The 21,425-nt window shown below is 40.8% G+C and overlaps 1 protein-coding gene across 1 annotated transcript in view; it reads right to left on the bottom strand.

Moving 5' to 3' along the window:
- Nucleotides 1-3,287: 3,287 nt before the first annotated feature.
- Nucleotides 3,288-21,425, bottom strand: part of LOC145397218 (putative glutamate receptor) — a 46,620-nt gene continuing 28,482 nt past the window's right edge. The window contains exons 8-11 of the mRNA XM_080270414.1: nucleotides 11,249-11,434; nucleotides 8,994-9,088; nucleotides 3,610-3,736; nucleotides 3,288-3,389 (exon numbers count right to left, since the gene is read on the bottom strand). Of these exons, the coding sequence (XP_080126540.1) occupies nucleotides 3,288-3,389; nucleotides 3,610-3,736; nucleotides 8,994-9,088; nucleotides 11,249-11,434 (510 nt within the window). The remainder of the gene's footprint in view (nucleotides 3,390-3,609; nucleotides 3,737-8,993; nucleotides 9,089-11,248; nucleotides 11,435-21,425) is intronic.

Here is a 21,425-nt window from a genome sequence, read left to right as displayed (position 1 = left end):
TGCTCTCTGAGAACGGATTAATTTATTTTCCATTGATTTTGTCAGTTTCCAGGTCTCACAACCATACGTCATAGCTGGAATTATACTCTCGTTATATACTTTTCGTTTCATACAAACTGGCAAGCTACTTTTCATAATGTCTCTGTTTACCGAAAGCTTTCCATCCAACTGTAATGCGTCTTTTTATTTCGCTCTCATGATCTTTCGTTAATTTTAGTATTTATCCCAAGTTGTTGTACTCCTCAACTCCTTCAAGAATTTCATCGCTTATTCTGATGGCACTCTTTGCTGTTTGTGGATTAAACATTAGTTTTACTCCGGTTCATCTTTAGTCCTACTTTCAGACTTTCTCTATTCATGTCATTTAACATTTCTTGCAATGCCTCCGCTTTTTCTGAGATTAGGACAATGTCATCTGCAAATCTTAAATGGTTTAGCTTTTTTCCATCTATGTTCACTCCTTTGTTTTCCCAATAAAGTTTTCTGAAAATACTTTCTAGGCATCCTGTAAATAATTTTGGTGAAACTGCATCTCTCTGTCGCACGCCCTTCTCAATCTTAATTTTTTCCGAGACCTTAGGTGTATATATATATATATATATATATATATATATATATATATATATATATATATATATATATATATATATATATAAAGATTTTCCACCTTTGACAAAAGGAAATGAACCCATCTGGGAAGATTTATTTAAACATTTCTCCTATTTCAGAATGTTTTTATTTTGGGGAGGGCGCTGACCCCTCTGAGAATCATTGGTTGGGGTAACCCCCTCCATGTATCGCATTACATGTAAGAGTCCCTTGTACAACTTGTAATAAGATGTCATAGTCATATCTGACTCCCTTTCACTACTTCAGAGAATTTTTTATGTGGTGAATGGGCTGACCCCCCTAAAATTAATGGTGGAAAGCTTTATGTAATGGAAGACAGTATCAATGAACCAGAAGATCTGACCTGAGAAATTTCATTGAAAGCTATGTGCTCATATTCCCTTTTTTCTATATATATATATATTTTTTTTATTGCTGGCAGGGTTGACTCCCCCCCAAGATTATTATAGGGGTCATGCTCCCTAAATATCGCATTGCTGATGAGTCCATTGTACAGTATGTGTTAAGACATGAACGCCATCTCTGCTCTCCTTTCACTATTTCTTAGGTTTTCTTATTTGGGGAGGAGGACTGCCCCTCCCCTAAAAATTATGGTTGCAAAATTGTACGAGTATTTGGTAGAAAACTTTATGGTAACCAGCCGACTTCACCTGGGATGCTTCATTCGTATCCTTCAAATAACCTAGAAGGGGTTAAAGCACACACACACACACACACACACACACACACACACACACACAGTGAGTGTAATGCAACGGTATGGGGAGCGTTGCCGATAATGGTACCATCCTGTTTCGCAAGATTGATAAAATATACTGTAACTTACACCAAATTCCATTTCTAGGGTCGTATTCTGGTGGACTAGGAGGCTGCCTCAATCCTTGGAGAAGATGACTATTTTGGTTTATTCTTGTTACTTCTAGGTGAGTTTATATAGCTTAGGAATGGCCTTTTTGACTAATAGCTTCGTGAACGGAACATCTAGACCTCCTGTTTCGTAAAGTCTCCATTAAACAGAATTCAATGGTCTCTAGATGGCAAGAATTAAATGGAAATGAATTCCTCTGGCTATAGGTATCTTCATCATCCATATACAGTACACCGTTGAACGATGGTATTTCCCATTTGTCTTTATGACTCGAGGAAAAGTAGTAGTTTCTTCTGCGCTATTCCTAAATTTCTGTCCTTCCTCTTTGAGAAAGGACACCAGAATCTTAGTCTCGTCTGTAGTACCAGTTCAGAGAGGGTCATTAATTCTTATGGTTTTTACTCTCCTTTGGGCTTTGTCCATTGTATAATTGTAGTACTCCTCCTTGTCTTCCCATCATGTACTTGATCTTCTAATATACTATAGCACTAGCCGTGTGTGTGTGTGTGTGTGTGTGTGTGTGTGTGTGTGTGTGTGTGTGTGTGTGTGTGTGTTTTGGGCAGCCGTAACTACACATTCAAATCACACCAAAACTGGCACACAAATCGCATAAAATTCGCTGATGTGAAAAAACTTGGTCCCATCACGATTGAAAAACTTTTACTATATTTAATGAGCGATCATATTTTGACCAAAAAACGCCGCTCCAGGCGACCGGCATAGGATCTCTGTAGAATTTTTTGCCCATAGGTACAACTAAAATAAACTATAGCAGCGCGAGAGCCCTTCACAGGAGCAAATGCGAGGGGCCTGAAGGGCCCACGAGCACTTGTTTCCTACTGTTTCCACTTCTCTTGATCCAGTCCAGTATTTACGAATACTGTTGTTTATTAATTTAGATGTTTATCTCGTAATTAGTGTCAGTGTGAAACAATTCGGTCTGAAAAGGTCATTTATCTCTATGTATGTATATATTTATAGTCTATCTGTCTGTCTGCCTGTCTGTCTATCCATCTGCCTGTCTATAGTCACAACCGCTTCTCTCTCACACTACTCTCTGTGTAACTTTGGTTCACACTCACCTCACCACACTCAGTTGCACTTTCCCACGTTTACACTAAGCCTCTTCACTGACAAATACGCTCACTCCCTGATACTAGGTTTCACACTCACTCTCGCTCACTCTCATTTCGGTGTGACATGGATTTCGACTGCGTATGGTATGAGTTTTTATTGTATTTCGAATCAAACAAATTCATGCCATCTTTACTGATACATCTTGGTGCTATATTACCATACTGGATTTAGAAAAGTTTATGGTTGTAAAGATTTGCAGTACTGTTTATCATTTTTGTGTATTATCATTTTATTATTTTTTATCTAATTCGAACTTGAATAATATATATCTGGGTAACAGTTTATTTCCTTAAAATCCTCATACAGTAAGTAAGGAACGAACTACAAAGAAACAGGTGTGCATCTTGCACAGTGCTCGGTTCGAATGTACTTTATTTCATAAAGATTATAGCACACAAACCGTAATATGCTAGCAGATGACCTCTAAAAAGTTTAATAAGTTCTTTACAATGACGTATTTTTTTCACTTTGTTGCAATCAATTTCTTGGTGATATGCTGCTTTGGCGCAGCCAGACATCCTCTAGCTGAAGAGATGAACGCCTAATAAGTAATAAAAATATATGAGTATATTATGTACTTTCACAGTGGCATACATGCCTCGGCATTATAAACACTGTATCTGCAGTTATAGCTAGTTCATGAATCTACTTGTTATGCGTGACGAGATGTGATAATGCAAGAAGAGATGAGAAATTCCGCACTCCAGACCACACCAGCAACAGCGTAACCACCAGCAACGATCACAAATAAACCCTGAAACATAAGATATAGTCATACAGTTTATACAATCTTGCAACTACCAGACGATTTTTATTTACCTTAGAATAAACTACTCAGATTGGTAGAATTTTCTCATAAGTTGAAAATAATCGCTAGAAACAGCAAGAATTTAATCATCTGACGTCCTGCTATGCCACAAGTGTAGCTTTGTTCATCATAATAAGGTACAAACCTATGTGAATTAACATCTCACCCATATGTTCATAAGTGAAAGCGACGTGTTGACAAGAACTTTCTTTGGTGGGTTGACACACTGCGTTGAATTCGGCACATTTTCCATCCAGTATCTGAACAGTCCAGCTTCAGTCAGCGCCAGAACCCTTTGGAATAAACATTTTATGATGGATTATCAGATACTTAGGTCACTTTGCATTTAACAAATCCTCAGAAACATTTAAGAAAAGTCTTTACATTATCCCCACCATAGTGGTAAAACGATAACATATTTTATAAAATCACAAATAATGGTGTTTCAAATATGTGGTTAAGCATAATGTGAACCTAGATGTCTCTGTGTTTTTCGTTATTTTAATTATAAGTATATATTAAGGTTGTCCAGCACTAATTTTATGCTGAACATGTTATTGTTGTTGTTGTTGTTTTCTTACCTGAGGCTTATCTGGCCATGACCCAGGGAAGCTACAGTGGAAACCTGCCTCCTTTCTGATATTACTTATAGAGGTTGGGGATGTGAACTTTGTGACCACCACATGGTAGTGGTGTGAATCAAGGTCCATGTGAAATGAAGAAACAGAAGAAGGGAACGACAGTAGGAAGTAGTATTTGCAAGGAGGATGGAAAGGGTACAAGAGGATGAGAAAAAAGTAGAATATAAGAAAGAAGTGGAGGAGTGATTGGGTAAATATGGAATGGAGCAGATGAGGGGACGTGGAAAGTGTGTGTAAGATATTCACAACAGAAATCTGTGCAGCATGTGAGGTGGTGTGTGGGGTGAAGAGAAGACGAAAGGAGGTGCAAGGAATAGCATGGTGGGATGAAGAGATGAGACAGGCTGTGGCACAAAAGAAGAAAGCATATAGTGGTTGGATGAGAAACAAGGGCGTGGAAGAAGTTGAGGAACGGAAGAGAGAGTTATATGTAGAGAGGAGCCGAGAGGTGAAAATATTAGTAAGGAAAAGTAAAAAGAGAGTGGATGAGGAATTTGGAAAGACTTTGAGGGTAAAGTGGAGGGACTGTAAGAAAATGTTCTGAAAAGAGGTAAAGAAGATTAGAAAGGGTGGCAAAGAAGTTAGTCGGGAAGTGAATGATAAAAATGTTAGATTACTAGTGGAGAAAGTAGAAAAAGTGAGCAGCTGGAGAGAACACTTTAAGGCATTGCTGAACATAGAGAATGAAAGCAATGCTAGTATAAGTGGCTGGGGAATGGCTGAAAGTCAGAGGGATGTGAGAAAAGAGGAAGAAATCAGTAGGATGGAAGTTGTGGATGCAATGAAGAAAGTCAAAATGGGGAAAGCCCCAGGAATTGATGGAGTGTGTAGGCATAGTATGAAACAAGGAGAGATAGTGGTAGAATGGATGTGGAAGATGTGCAGATTGGCATGGGAGGAAGGTAGAGTCCCGGATGATTGGAAGTCAAGTATGATTATTCCCTTGCACCAAGGGAAAAGGGAAAAATAAGTGTGTGGCATTCATAGGGGTTTTTGTCTTCTTAGTGTAGTAGAAACTTACTGGCAGAGCTAGGGAAATAACAGAGGAATTAGTTGGAGAAGAACAGGGAGGTTTTAGGAAGGGAAGAGGTAGTGTAGATCAGATACTCATTCTTAGGTCTTTAGTGGATAAGTTTCTAGAGAAGGAAAAGAAGTTGTATGCAGCCTTCATGGATTAAGAGAAAGCATATGACAGGGTGCATAGACAAGGATTGTGGAAAGTATTAGGAATATATGGAGTAGATGGGAAGTTGTTGAATGCCGTGAAGAGTATGTATAAGGGTGCTAAGGCTGCAGTGCATGTGGATAGGGAACTGGGTGAATTTTTCTACATGAAGGTTGGATTGAATCAGGGATGTGACATGTCTCCATGGTTGTTCAATCTGTATATGGATGGGGTTATAAAAGAGATACAAGTTACGGCCAATGATGTTGGAGTGGCCCTATTCAGAGAGGTCAGTGTTTGGAAACTCCCCGTACTGTTGTCTGCAGATGATACTGTGTTGTTAAGTGAAGACGAAGGGGAGCTGCAAGGCTTGGTGGATGAGTTTCGGAGAGTGTGTAGAAACGGAATCTAATGGTGAATGTAGGGAAGAGTAAAGATATGGTCTTGGAGAGAAGTGATGTCTAGTGAATGTACAGTGAGGCTGTATGAGAAGGAAATGGAAGGTGTGAGTGCGTTTAAGTACTTGGGTAGTGATGAGTAAAGATGGAAGTTTAGAGGGATGAGATGGAGGGATGAGAGAGGTATGTGAAAGAGGGGTGTGTGAGCTGGGAGCAGGGCAGTGAAATGGTGGGGGACAGGGTGACATGGAGGCGATTTGTTTGTGGCCACCGTTTACGGGATTAAGGCGTATGGCAACAGACACATAGATAGAGAGTATTCTCCCTTGCAGAGACAGCGGGGTGGAAACGAGGGCCGTTTGTATAACCTGGCAGCAGAGCCCCCCGCATATACCTGTAGCACTGCTTGAAGAGTTCATCAATAATACAGTATGTTCGACTCGCTCATTACGAATGGTAGACTATCCTATGGTCAAGAAGAAGAACACAGGGAGGCAAAGCAATATCTTAAAACATGATCTGAGATCGAGAATTCAAGTTTTCGTCTGACCTTCGTATTTGAAATGTAGTTCTTAAAATATAATTTCGTTATTCTTCTCATATATTAAATTCTTCCACCAAGTATGGCCCAGATTGGATCAGACTATGAGATGAACTTCTCATGTGATCTCCATCTTTAACCTAGCTCAAAATCGATTTTTTTTTTTCCCCTGACACCCTCAACCCTTACACCAAATTTGGCGAAAATCCAATATAAACCAACTCAATTATAGGGTCAAAATTTGACCTTGCCCAATAACCTGTCTCTGACCAATTGCTCTAAAAATCAGATAACTTTATCTTTGCTTTTCTATGCACCTTTCCACCAAGTTTATTTGAAATCGAATATAAACTGCTCAGTGCAACAATGATCTTTGATTTTTTTTTTTTTTTTAACATTAGTACATCGCCTGGGCTGATCCCGAATCTTACCATGCAACAATGATCTTTGATTTATTTTTTTGTTTTTAACATTAGGACATCACCTGGGCTGATCCCGAATCGTACCATGCAACAATGATCTTTGATTTATTTTTTTGTTTTTAACATTAGGACATCACCTGGGCTGATCCCGAATCCTTCCACCAAGCATGATCAAAGTTAAATAAAAAATGTTGCAGCCTTGTAAAGTGAAACACATTTACAGGTTGGTCGAAATCTGAACCTGCCCTGTGACACTGACCTTAGCTTGATTGTTTTCAAAACTAAATTCCCCCATCCTCCAACCCAACCCCTAAGTTTGGTCTTAATATCATCATTACACCCGAGTTCGCAAAGTGAGGGTGGGTTTTATGCTTTGGTGTGTGTGTGTGTGTGTGTGTGTGTGTGTGTGTGTGTGTGTGTGTGTGTGTGTGTGTGTGTGTGTGTGTGTGAAGAAAATAAGCCAGTTGAACCACTTTCCACCTTACCTGGTGGAAGTGATGAGAGCTTCTCACGGGTAAATGCTACTTTCGGAAAAAAATACAAAAAAAAATATATATATATCAAGGTTATGGCAAGGTCAGCTTGAACCGTAGGGGTCCGGTTAAAGTAAACTTCGTGAACGAAGTTATCGACAAGACAAGAACAAAGTGACCAGATCTTCAGAACATTCAGTCTGAGGTAAAGGTGGCAGAGATAGGTTGATATTAAAGGACATATGTAAATGGTTATATTAAGGAATTTTGACTCAATTTTGAGTAATATTGTGGAAGGTAGTGTGGAAGGCATGAACAGAGGGATTTGAGTACCAAAATCTGTCAAATGTCAAGGTCACAGGAAAGGTCAAAGTAAATGGTCTCATAGCAAGGTCAGCTAATACAGATCTGATCCAAGTTTGACCAATCTTAATGCAAGGGCTCCAGGTAAGGCAGTGATTAACAGACATCATTCACAGAATAATCAGTCAGTCAGATATCAAGGTCGCAGGGAAAAGTAATAAGTCAAGATCACATGGCCAGGACGACTTGAAAAGTTCTGATCCATTTCAGACCGAACTTTGTGGAAAAATAGAAAGTAGTATAAGGATGAGCAGATTTAATTTTTTTAACACTCGATCAAGAGTAAGGTCGCAGGGCAAGATAAAATCGGGACGTGTGTATGAATGTCTGCGAATAACTTAACTAAATCATTTTTAAATCTTATTTTAACTACATTTGGAAAAGAGTTTAAAGGTCATCCAACTGGGTGACCAATTGTCTGAGAGAATAATAGGTCACTAATAATCAGTCAGGAAAGAATGAAATTTTCCAATTTATAAAACACTCGGTTGACGGTAATGGTAAATGGCAAACTCAAATGTATTCGGCCTTTAAACCATTTATACGGCCCAGGTGATACACTGCCTTAGTGATGCATCTTTGTAAAGTTTATCTTAGTCATGCTGTCAACAGAGTATGTATTTTAAATCCGTGGAAGGACATCCAGTAATGAAGGGATTAGGTACAAGGTAAGCACAGCACCTCTGAGGCCGTATTAAGGCTCTGAATACTATATAAGTTATCAATCTTTTCGACTAAAACATGAAAATGATGACTGAAAAAGAAAGCCTTTGCCTAGCCTATAACCTGTGTAGTGCCATGATATAATCAAAGTGAAGGTATGAAAAGGAGCATGATGAACAAAGGAATGGGTGAAAGTGGCTGCAGTGTTGGTGGACCATGGGGCTGGGTATGAAAGTATATCCTGTGAAAGTTGATGTTGTAGGATTTGTGGGTTGTGTGCAGTGAAGCTATATTTCAAAGCGTCCTCAAAGAATGAAAGTGTCATAGGATAAGGAAAAAAGACTGGGGGGGGGGGGTAACGCGGAGGAAAACTTGCAGTTGTTTTCTGGGATGATGAAGATTCATGGGAGAATACTTTGTGAAAATGGACACTGCAAGATTAATGGCATGAGTGTAGTGAAGGTTTGTTTTAAAGATTCTCCAACAACAACAACAACTATAACAACAGTTTTAAAATAGGCTCACGTCATTCCCATGTCAACGGAGATTCAGACTCAGGAAAAACGTAGTTCCTATAAATATCAGTATTGAATTAACAATAATAGCATGGTGCGTCAGGTAAAAAGCGAGAATTCGTTATATTTAGCTCCTTCAGTCTGGGGCGTCTTTTGTATCCTAGTTGGTCCCAGATTATTTTATTTAGCCTACGGGCTAGAGTGACTCTAGGCCATTAATAACTTTTGCTGCTCGGGAAAAAATACTCCCAAGCCGAATAATATCGTCTTTAAATAAAGAATACATAACAGACATCTTTAGGCTCTGTAGAGAATAATGTTTCAAAACACTTGTCTGGAAAGATTATACTAGTAACACATTAACTTTACCTTTTATTAAAACCGTGTATTAACGGGTTGGTCTTCTGGCTCAAGATGGAGACAGAGAAAGGCAGCAGTTTCTCCCTTGCCAAGTAGAAGCTGCACTGCCCTTGATGGAGATAATTCAAAACTATTAGGCAATTAAGGAAGTGTAAGTATGAGAGGAGTTTAGCTTCTGTAACTATCATAGGTTCCCTGCAGGACCGGGATTTCTTCCTGGAAGGAGAGTGATAGTCATTGATAACTCTTCCTGCAGCTAATCAAGAACAAATAGAATTATGATGTCTAGATTGAGAAGAACCCATGTGAAGTCTTGTATTGGTTGTGTTTGCACCAACTGGCACAGTATCTGCTTGCCTTTGACATTAAGTGACAGGGCGATAGCAAAGGCTGGCACATGAAATGTCGTTAAACCAGGTGTCATTTTAAATACGCAGCTAAGTGCAATCTTTGACAGACAATCCAATAGTTCTTTGGGTTATACCTAGCAGGCTATCAATCATTCATTGACTTAGAATGGTCCGGGCCATGAGGCAAAATGGTGGATATGGAGGTTTACTGTCATGTGTTTGAAACTTGGACGCTAGTGTCCAGATTACTCAGACACAACTTGGGTTTCAGTACATGAAGTAGTATTTGTACTACTCTGTGATAAAAAAGCTTGTCAGTCCACCGCTGGGGCTTATTTTCTAATTTCTAAAATTAGCATATTATATGCATCTGTTCTGAGATACTTTATTAATAATTCCGTGACATTGCACAAATGGATTGGATTAAAAGCTTAAAAATATATTATCACATTCCGCCAAACCAAAACATTATCTTGAGATACTTGTGTGATCTTTCTTAAACAATAATAATACATCATATAATAAACGCTTTTTTTGATAGGGATAAATATCAACTTCAAGCTGCAAGATTATGATTGGTGGTTGATATCCTTTATTCATATATTGTTTCATAAACATGTGATGTGTTACGTGTAAAGAATCATATAACATCATATGAAAGGTTTTATCAATAAAACCCTTCATAATATCATCTAATAAACTGTAAATATATAACATTATGAATACGAACAGAACAAAATTAATGGGCAAAAAATGACTTTGACAACAGAACTTGATACTAGGTTACATAGCCCTACAAAACAGACTTTTTTTTTTTTTTTACCATATTACTCCTGCTATCCTGGGATTATTGTATGCTGTGTGATATAATTTTCCAGCTGGGTAAGGCGTGCTGCAGACAGCCTTGAGTAGTCATATAACCATCAAGGTCTCTTGTATTTTAAGTAAAGTCGCATGGTAGCTACAAAAAGAAACTACGAAAATGTGTTAATATAATATGGTATCAGGAACTAATGAATGTTGATTTAATGGTACTAATAATAAAAAAAATATATACCGTATGTAAACAACCAATACACAGTTATCTTCCAACGTAGTCAGTGATATATTCTGTAAATTGTACCATCGTTTAATCCATGCCTTAAATCCAGTAAGAAAAAGTTTACCACCCACAGAGTTTCAGAGTTGTTTTTAACCTCCACCAGGTCATTGAATCTTATTCCCAGTAGACTGCACTTCACTGGTCTGAAAAGACAAGAGTCTAACAGTGTTTAGGCTCGGTTTGTAAGATGGATGAGCAGTGACTGAACAGCCCATTTGTGCAATTACTTGATTTGTTGCATATGAACTCTGTGGACGGGAATTATAATAATGCAGCTGTATGGAGTGTATATCGTTCTGTGGTCGTTTCTTTCTGACGGTTACCATGAGCCTCCATAGAGTACCAGTGTCGGTGTCACTGTTGTTTCTCCTGCCCATAAAAATTCCATGGAGATTACGCCGTGGCTGTCTCAGAAAGCAACTATTACGATCTGTGTTGATCTCGCAGTCTTGTAATTCTTCGAATGAGGAGTGGTGTAAAGTAAATGTGCCCCCTCGTCTCATCGCTAGTGACCACAGTGGAGAGAGAGAGAGAGAGAGAGAGAGAGAGAGAGTTGTCTTTGTGCACATAAAAAATTCGGGGAGTTGCTGATGATTTTAACAGCTCTGAAACGTGGGTCAGTGGGTAGTCTGTAGAATTTTTCCAGTTTGTTTCAGAGGCTTGGATTAAAAATGCACAAATGAACCGAATGAGCTTGCGTGTATAATAAATGGTAATTTTAAAATGAGAACTCTCTAGGAAAACTGTGTATTAATTACTCCATTTTTTCTTAATTGTAACCCCTTGTAGTAGATGCATGAGATATACTATACTGCACCTGTCTTTGTAAATTCCCCAGCCATGAGATTTCTAACATTAACATCCACGTCAACAAGGACATGAGTGCCGGCCTTCACCAGTGTGTGGAGGCTGTTGGGGAACTGGCCCTGCGTGTGGAACTCCAGCCGATCATCCATCTCAAGCCTCGCCACCTCGTTGAAGATCCCAGCTGTAACAGACTAAGGAGGAATTCCAGTGACATAAGTTTACATGAATGTAATGTATGAATTAACAAGGAAGAGCTTGAAGTAATGTCATTTGTTCTAAATATAAGTGTGTGGCATTAGGTTAGCCGCCTAGTGGTCGCGTCATCTCACAAAATTTGTTCTAGCTAAGTATATACCTCCCTTTCCTTGGGGGAAGCAGCCTAGGTATATAGATAGATAGAAGTATAGTTTTACATACCTGAGAGTGAGTTACGGGAGTCTGAGTTTTAAAAGCAAAACCTTTGAACATTTCATGGTCATACCACTTCTAGAATCGTGTGTAACCTAACACCACACGATATTCTTCAACTGACTGTAAGCCACAAGTGCCTGAGTGTTAACTTATTCCTTCCGATGATATCTGTTTTCTCATAATTCTGAAGTCCGTCAAATGAGTTCATTCAACTTAAGGGAGATGTCTTATTGTGAAAGTGTTCATAAAATAATAGTATAGCAACTTTTACCACTTCTAAGCTTCACGTATGTTGAAAACAGACATTTGGTGATGTTCAGAGTATTGTATAATCAAAACAAATCTTCGGGCTGGAGGAGTTGACTGCAAAAATACGTAGAAACAATAGAACAAAATGTATATATATATATATATATATATATATATATATATATATATATATATATATAGCAAAAGCCAAGGCACCGTTGATTTTCTAGACATGGGCAGTAACACGGAAAAATGGGTCATCGCAGTATATATATATATATATATATATATATATATATATATATATATATATATATATATATATATATATATATATATATACTGTGTGTGCGTGTGCGTGTGTGTGTGTGTGTGTGTGTGTGTGTTTCGGAGAGCCTCGGAGGGACCAGTCCTGTCCAAGGCCCCAACAACATGGGCAGATTCGTATGGCCATGTGGAATGTGAGAGGTGTGAATAAGGAGAGCAAGAGGGTGGAAGTGGTGAATTAGTTGAAGAGTACGAGATATGCCGTCATGGCCTTGTGTTGAAACATAGCTGAAATGGTGTGAAGTGGAGGAGTGGGAGGGTGTGAAATGTGTAAGATCGGGCATGAATGGGCGAAGAAGATGCAAGGAAGGAGTTACTTTGTTGATGAATGAGGTGTGGCATAGTGGAATGAGTGATTAAAAAATTTGTCATCTCAAGATGTATATATGTCAAGTTCAGGTTGAATATAGTGTATGTAGCTGTGATTGTAGCGTATGCATCGTGTGATGACAGGAGTGAGAGAGAGAAAAACAGGTTTTGGGATGAGCTGGATGAAGCAGTGGGAGAAATGCCCAGGAACTATAAAGTGATCATAATGGGCAATACGAACGGGAGAATAGACACTGGTCCTGAGGTTGACATAATGGTTTGTAATGGAGTACTAGTAGAAAATGATAATGGGAAGTGAGTGAAAGATATGTGTCAGTGAAAGAGGCAGTGCATTTGTAGCTCTTATTTCAAATATAAAAATGCAAATAAATATACATGGTACAGAGGGAACAGGGGCCGTATTGAAAGGAGCCTGGTCGATGCTGGGAATCGTTGCTGATGCGAGGCCCGTGAGAGGACGATGTGGAGGTCAGTCAGATCATATGATTGTAGTATGCAAGATCAAGCTGAGAGGAGTGAGGTGGAACAGGAGTAAGAGGAGCAGTCAGGGAGAAAGACTGAAAGTCGAGAAGCTGAGGATCTAAGATATGACAGATGAATACAGGACCAAAGTAGGGGAGGAGTTAGAATCAGTGAAATGGAATGACATGGATCTGGACAGCCTGTGGAATACGTATAGGGACTGCTTAGTTAGGACTGCTAAGGCGGTGTGTGGTGTGGCAAGAGTAACAACAAAGAAGAAAGGTACGTCATGATGGGACGAAGAGGTTAAGGGAACAGTGCGGGAAAAGAGGAAGAAGTGGCTAGAATGGTTACAGGGCAGGGGTTCAATTGGAATAAGAACTGAAAATATTGAGAGCAAGACGCATGTTAAGAGACTAGTGAAGAGGAAAAAGGAGGAAGTAAATGATGATCTAGAAAGAAAAAATGTATGCAAATTACCCTGAAAATAAGAAGTTATTCTGGAAAGACGTGCGGAAATGTAGAAGTGAAAGTGGAAAGAAATGTGAAAGTGTGAAGGATGTAAGGGCTAGATTATTAACCCATGGGGATGAAGTAAGGACCAAATGGAAAGAAAATTTTGAGAGTCTGATGAATGGGAATGAAGAGAGCAGAGTAGCTGTAAACATAATTGGTTTGGGGGGAGGTGCAGAGAAGGAATGCATTGCCAGAAAACGTGACACTCGTACAGGTGAAGAAAGCTGTGACGCGGCAGAAAAATGGGAGAGCAGCTGGTGTTGATGAAGTGTATAGTGGAGAGAGCGGAATGAAGGGCTTGTTGGAGATATGTGAAAAGGCACGGATGAGTGAAACTGTGCCAGCAGAGTGGAAAAAGGCTGTGATTGTACCCATGTACAAAAATAAAGGTGAGTGAAGTGAGTGCAAGAATTATCGTGGCATAAGTTTATTGAGTGTAGAAGGGAAGATATATAGAAGAAATGTTATAAAGTAAGAGAGGATGTGTTAATCAATTACTTTCTGTGAGACAGATAGTGCACATGGCTTGTGAGAAAGACCATAAGAGGTTTATGGCATTTATGGATCTGGAAAAAAATTACAACAAAGTAGACAGAGAAGAATTGTGGAAGATTCTGCACATGTACGGTGTAGATGGTACGGTGCTAGGTGCTGTCAAGAATTTTTTTAATGGCAGTGAAGTAGGTGTAAGGGTAAATGGGCATCTAAGTGAACGGTTCACGATCGGTGTGGGCGTGAGACAAGGTTGTGTAATGTCCCCATGGTAGTTCAATATATATATATATATATATATATATATATATATATATATATATATATATATATATATATATATATATATATGGATGGGGTAATGAGAGAAATAAAAACACTAGAGGGATGGCGTTGGTAATGAATGGTGACGGACGGAATATCTCAAATTTGTTGCATGCTGATGATGGAATATTACTTGCAAATACAGCACAAGAACTTGGTAGACTAGTGAAGAGTTTTGCTAATGTCTGCGAGTAAATGCAGAAAAAAGTAAAGTGATGGTAATAGAGAGAGAGAAGGTGACTCCCACTGTGATACTGAATGGAGGGAGACTGGAATTGGTGAGAGAGTTTAAATACCTGAGTACAGTGATAGAAAAGATTAAAATGCGGAAAGTGGAAAGTAGAGCTACACAAGGAAGGAAAATAGCTGGTGCTGTGAAGGCCCTGATAAGAAACAGAGGCTTGAGTGTTGCCACTGCACGAGGTTTGCACGAAGGAGTGCTAGTGGCAACTTAACGTATGGATGTGTGACTATGGTTTGGCATGAAAATGAAAAATCAGGAGTAAGAGCAGTGGAGATGGGACTGCTGAGGAATGTATGTGGAGTGCAGAAAGTGGATAGGATACGAAACAGTGTGATTCGTGAGAGTTGTGGACTGAGGAAGCTTGCGGACACAAGAATCGAAAAGAGTGTGCTGAGATGGTATGGTCATGTGGAGACAATGGATAGCAATAGAATGATGAAAAAGGTATACTTGAGCGAATTTAAGGAGGGAAGGAGGTGAGATAGGCCAAGAAGGTAGAAGGATATGGTAGATGAGTGTGTGAGGAAGAGAGGTGTGGAAGTCGGTGAGGCTAGGGGACTGACAAGAGATCGAGCTAACTGGATGAATGTTGTGAGAAGTGCATAATCAGTGATTTGGCAATTTTAACATGACAGAGTCCAGTCTGACTCTATCGGGTACGTTTATGAGATGCTATAGAATGTGGTGGATGTTTTTGGCGTATCAGATAGTGCCAGGATTCCGTGGGCTTGAAAGATGTGTAAATCGAAGCGTGGCCCGTAGGACTGGGCAGACTTAGACTGTCTGGATGTTGCTACTCCTCTCCCTGCCCAAGGGTGGGAAAGGTGGTCCGGAAGATGGTGATGATATATATATATATATATATATATATATATATATATATATATATATATATATATATATATATATATATATATATGGCTCACCATCCACTCACTCGATGTTGTGCTGCTGTCGGGTGCCTGCCCTTTCCTCTCCACCATCTTTCTTCCCTTCCATCCACTTCTGTCTTTCTTTCCTTCATTCTTTCCTTTTCCTTCTGCCTACGGGTAAGTTTACACTCCCTCCTCCGCCTTTCTTTCCTTCATTCTTTCCTCTTCCTTCTGCCTGTGAGTGACTCTACACTGAGTGACATGCCAAATGGTTTCCTATACACCAGGAAACCATTTACTACTCTGAGTGGTAACCATATAACCAAATTTTGGCGCCTGGTGGTTTAGTGGGTAATTATTGCGTTCCCATCGGATTGAGCAGGTGAAGGTTTATATCCCAGGGGATGGTTGGGATTGATTGATCATGTATTGCCACTCAGGGATGAGTGAGTCTGGTCACTCTCATCTTAAATGTCGGGGACCACATGCCTAGCCCCGGGCTCCTACGCTCCTCATGGGGCAATGTAGGATTGCATGATGGATGGATGGATGGATCAGATGCCTGGGCTCATTAGATTTTCAAGACTGAAAATTATGCCAGATGGAAAGGCAAATCGGTGAAGGCAAATCCACAGTTGACCAGCTCCATATATGGAGGACTGAGAAACTGGTTACCTCCGCCAAGAAGGGTATGTTTTTACCGGCGTTTGTTTGTTTTTTGGTACTGCGATAGAGAGTGCGTTTCACACGCTGGTGAGCGCAGGTTCGCCTCCCGCAATAGTTGTAAAAACTTTGGGAAGCGTTCACCAAGCCACTTGCTACTTTGGCGTACACAAGGGGTGCTGTGGTTGAACCAGCTTCGCATACTAGTATGCTTGCACCCAGTCGGCTTAGGGCGGTCCGATTACACTTGGTTCACAGACTATACACACATCCAAAGCCACTACAACACTAAAATCACACTCACAAGCACTTCTCACCCTACATACAGTCTCTAGCAGACAGCCTAAGCCACTAGGTAGAGATACATTGGCTGTATCGTCCATGCTTCGGTAGGGATAGGCCGGTAATGCAGTGGACCTCAACGGCTGATGATGATGATGATATATATATATATATATATATATATACTGTGTGTGTGAGATATTACCCCTGGGGGTAGGGGTTTCAAGAATACTCCCCCAGTATCCCTGCTTGTCGTACGAGGCGACTAAAAGGGTTGGTGGTGGGTTAGTGCCCCACCCCGTAAAAAGAACTAACTAAAAAAGCAAATAAAGCGCCTCGGACCCGGACGGACCATACGTTGACGACTAAGGAATGGACAAAGGACATTCTGAGAGTAGGAACGTGGAATGTGAGAGGAGTGAATGATGAAGTGAAAGAGAGAGAGATTGTCCAGGTGCTTGAGGATGCAAAAGTGGATATATGTGGATTGACTGAAACTAAATGGAAAGGTGAAAGGATGAGAGAATGGGAATACGGTGTAGGTATATGTGCGGGAGTCAGTGAGAATGAGAGGGCAAGAGAGGGAGTATGTCTGATGATAAGCAAGAAGTGGAAGGAGAATATAAGAGAGTATGGAACAGTGGGTGCAAGGATTGTATGGGTGAGGATGAAAGTAGGTATACAAGCATGGGCGATTGTATGTGTGTATGCTCCAACAGAGGATCGAGTGGCAAGAGTGAAAGATGAGTTTTGGGCGAGAGTAGAAGCATGTATGGACAAGTTTGAGAGGAGCGAGAGAGTGCTGTTGATTGGAGACATGAATGGCAAAGTCAGGAATGTACGAGTGGATGGAGTGGTTGGTCAGTGGGGTGTGCCAGCAGAAGTAGATGGGAATGGTAGTGCTTTGGTGGACATCTGTGCTGGTAAGGGGTTGGCAATAGCCAACACCTACTTTCGTCATAAGATGATCCACCGGTATACATGGAGAGTAATGAGGAGGATGGATGGTGAACTTGTTGAACGAAAGGCAATGATAGACTACGTGTGTGTGGATGAGCGAATGAGAAGACAAGTGTTGGATGCAAGGGTGTGGAGGGAATGGAGTCTCGGACCATCACTTAGTGATGGCCAAGGTAGAGCTGCAAAGAAAGTGGTTGAGGAGGCAGAAGGGGGAAGACAGGAGAGGAAACAGCTCCTGTGAGAAGAGTGGAGAAATTGCAAGATAGTGAGAAGAGGACAGAGTATAAGAGCATAGTGGAAGAAAGATTGGGAAGGTATGAGCTAGAGCAGATGGAAGGGTGGAAGACGTATGTAAGATATTCACGGAAGAGATAAGCGCAGCGTGTGAGGTGGTTTGTGGAGTGAGGAGGAGATGCAAGGGTGTGCAAGGGACAGCATGGTGGAATGATGAGGTGAAACGAGCTGTGGAACAAAAGAATAAGGCATATGGTGAATGGTTGGCGAGTAGAGGTAGGGAGAAGATGAGAGAGAGAAGAGAGAGGTATATGTGAGCAGGAGAAGGGAGGTTAAGAGACTGGTGAAGGAGAGTAAGAAGAAAGTGGATGAAGAGTTTGGGAGGAATCTGAGTGTGAAATGGAGGAGAGTAAGAAATTGTTTTGGAAGGAGGTAAAGAAAGTAAGGATGTGTGAAAGGGGAAATAGTAGGGGAGTGAAAGATAGGAATAATAGATTGTTGGTAGAGAAGAGAGAAATTGAGGAGATGGAAGGAGCACTTTGAGGATTTGTTGAATGTAGAGAGTGAGAGCAGTGTGAGTATAAGTGGTTGGGGAATGGCTGGGAGAAGAAGAGATGAGAGGAGGGAGGAAGAGATCAGTAGGTCGGAAGTAGTGGAAGCGATGAAGAAGATTAAGCTGGGAAAGGCCCCAGGAATTGATGGAGTATGTGGTGAAATGCTTAGGTATGGGGGTGAGATTGTTGTGGAGTGGATATGGAAGTTGTGTAGATTGGCTTGGGAAGAGGGAAGGGTTCCAGAGGACTGGAAATCAGGTATAATTGTTCCTCTGTACAAAGGAAAAGGAGAGAGAAGTATGTGGTAACCATAGGGGTATTTGCCTTCTTAGTGTGACTGGTAAAATATATGGTAGAATACTCATTGATAGGGTTAGGCATATGACAGAGGAGCTAGTTGGAGAAGAACAAGGGGGATTTAGGAAGGGAAAAGGGTGTGTAGATCAGATATTTGTTCTAAGATGTTTAGTGGAGAAGTATCTAGAGAAGGGAAGGAAAGTGTACGCTGCCTTCATGGACTTGGAGAAGCTTATGACCGAATAGATAGGAAAGGTATGTGGAAGGTATTAAGAATATATGGAGTGGAGGGGAAATTGTTGAGTGCTGTGAAGAGTATGTACGAGGGAGCTAGGGCTACGGTGCGAGTGGATGGTGAGCTGAGTGAGTTCTTTGATCTCAATGTGGGACTGAAACAGGGTGTGTAATGTCTCCATGGCTGTTTAATATATATATGGATGGGGTCGTAAAGGAGGTACAAGGTAGGGCAGTGGATGTGGGGGTGGCCCTAACGAATGAGGGTGAGATTTGGAAGCTTCCGGTGTTGCTGTTTGCTGATGATACAGTATTGTTGAGTGAAGATGAATGGGAGTTGCAAGGTTTGGTGAATGAATTTGGGACAGTGTGTAGGAGGAGGAAGCTGAAAGTTAATGTAAACAAAAGTAAAGTTATGGTGTTTGAGAGGAATGAAGTCACAGAGTGTGCAGTGAGGTTGGATGGTGAGGATATGGAGAATGTGAGTGCATTCAAGTACTTGGGTAGTGTGATGAGTAAGGATGGAACTTTGGGGGATGAAGTGCGTGAAAGGGTACAGCAGGGAAGGAAGGTTGTAGGCATGCTGAAAGCAGTGATGAGAAATAGGGAAGTGAGTATGGAAGTTAAGAAGTCTCTGCATGATGGTATTGTGATCCCTACCCTGACGTATGGAAGCGAGGCGTGGACCTTGCAAGAGGGGAACAAGTCAAGAGTGAGAGCAGTGGAAATGAGTTACTTGAGAGGAGCATGTGGAGTGACATGGAGGGACAGGTTGACGAATGAAGAAGTGAAGGAACGTTGTGGGGTAGATGTGGATGTGGTTGAAAAGATTAGGAGAAATACACTGAGGTGGTTTGGACATGTGGAGAGGATGGAGAGTGAAAGACTGACTAAGAGGGTGTATGTGGGTGAGGTGGAGGGAGGGAGAGGGAGGGGTAGACCGAGGATGAGGTGGAGGGATGGAGTTGAGAGGTATATGAGGGAGGGGGGGTGTGGTTGGGGGAGGGGAGTCAAATGGTGGGTGACAGAGTGACTTGGAGGCGTTTTGTCTGCGGCCACCCTTTGCGGGATTAGGGCGTCGGGCTATAGATTGATAGATAGATGAACGGATTGTGATGAAATAGTTTGGAGGGGAAGGGTATGGCCCAAGGAACAATTCATTAACTTTTGGTGGAGATCCGGATCATCATCCGGATCCAGGACTTTTTAGGTTTGTTTGTCCGCACTTCATCTCAAAAAGTTCTCAGTGAATTTCAATGAACCTTTGTAAAAGGGTGGGCCACAGGTCAAGAAAAGATTGAATAAATTTTGAGGTGGATCCGGATCCAGATCCTACAATGGCATTTGCAGACGTATGCGCTCTATGTGTGCTTCGTAGTTTATTTTCATGCATTAGAAAACTGCACAAGCAAATCAGAATATATAACAAAACGAGTGCTGCGCTCCCGGCATAATGCTGATAGAAATGGTTTCAAAAGAAAAGTGACCACGACAGAAGAGAGAGAGAGAGAGAGAGAGAGAGAGAGTAGAGAGAGAAAGAGAGATAGATAGATATATAGATAGAGAGAGAGAGAGAGAGAGAGAGAGAGAGAGAAATGGTTTCAAAAGAAGAGTGACCACAATAGGAGAGAGAGAGAGAGAGAAAAAAAAAATTATTTCAAAAGAAAAGTGACCACAATTGGAGAGAGAGAGAGAGAGAGAGAGAGAGAGAGAGAGAGAGAAAATTATTTCAAAAGAAAAGTGACCACAATTGGAGAGAGAGAGAGAGAGAGAGAGAGAGAGAGAGAGAGAGAAAGAGAGAGAGAGAGAGAGAGAGAAAATTATTTCAAAAGAAAAGTGACCACAATTGGAGAGAGAGAGAGAGAGAGAGAGAGAGAGAGAGAGAGAGACTGTGTGTGTGTGTGTGTGTGTGTGTGTGTGTGTGTGTGTGTGTGTGTGTGTGTGTGTGTGTGTGTGTGAGAGGGAAAGATGCAACACTGGCGAGGAAAGAGAGACTGCAGAAAATGTTTTTTTTTAATTTGTGTCCAATTCTGGGCATAGGCAGTCTGCTCTCAACGCCCAGTAGACCTCCTACATACCGTTACCCTCTACATTTTTAGGCAGATGGTAAAAAGAAACGATACAGCCTTTGTCTCGACTTTGTTTAGGAGTTGTGGAGGTCTATATATTAAGCCTTCTCTAATGTGACAGCCGTACTACATGCAAGGGCGATTAAGGTCTTTGTACAAAATCAGCACTTGAGTGGTGTTAAAGAATACGTGTTGCCGGTTCAGCATATGCAAAATCTGTGAAGCTGTTTTTGCTAGAGAAGTAGTGTGATCCTTCCAAGATCCAGCACCCGTTCAGTATACCAAGTTTATTTACGTAGTGTGACGGACAGAATTGTGTGTCGTTAAAGATAAGTGGATAGGCCTAGTCATGTGAAAGATTATATGAAGTTCAGAGATTTAGGAATTAGATTAATGATACAATAAAAGAAAGAATATTCCTCCTGCTCATAGAAGAGAGAAAATATAGTAGAAATTAGAAGGTAGGTTAGATAAAGTCTAAACTCGTGTTTGCTGTAGTGGGTGTGAGAAGAGTAGTGAAAAATTGACTATGTGAGTTACCAGCGTGTAGGTGGATTGGGCTAGATGTGCAGCACAACAGTTGGTTGATGAGAAGAAGGAATAGTGTAGAAGGAAGGATGTGATCTTGAGGAAGACCACTATTATTAGCTTTAGAAGAACAG

The sequence above is a fragment of the Coenobita brevimanus genome, chromosome 40, assembly GCF_032717465.1.
Source record: "Coenobita brevimanus isolate Jiangsu-jjx chromosome 40, ASM3271746v2, whole genome shotgun sequence".
Classification (NCBI taxonomy): Eukaryota; Metazoa; Arthropoda; class Malacostraca; order Decapoda; family Coenobitidae; genus Coenobita; species Coenobita brevimanus.
Note: the sequence above shows the minus strand (reverse complement) of the source record. Positions and strands in the feature narration are given on the sequence as shown.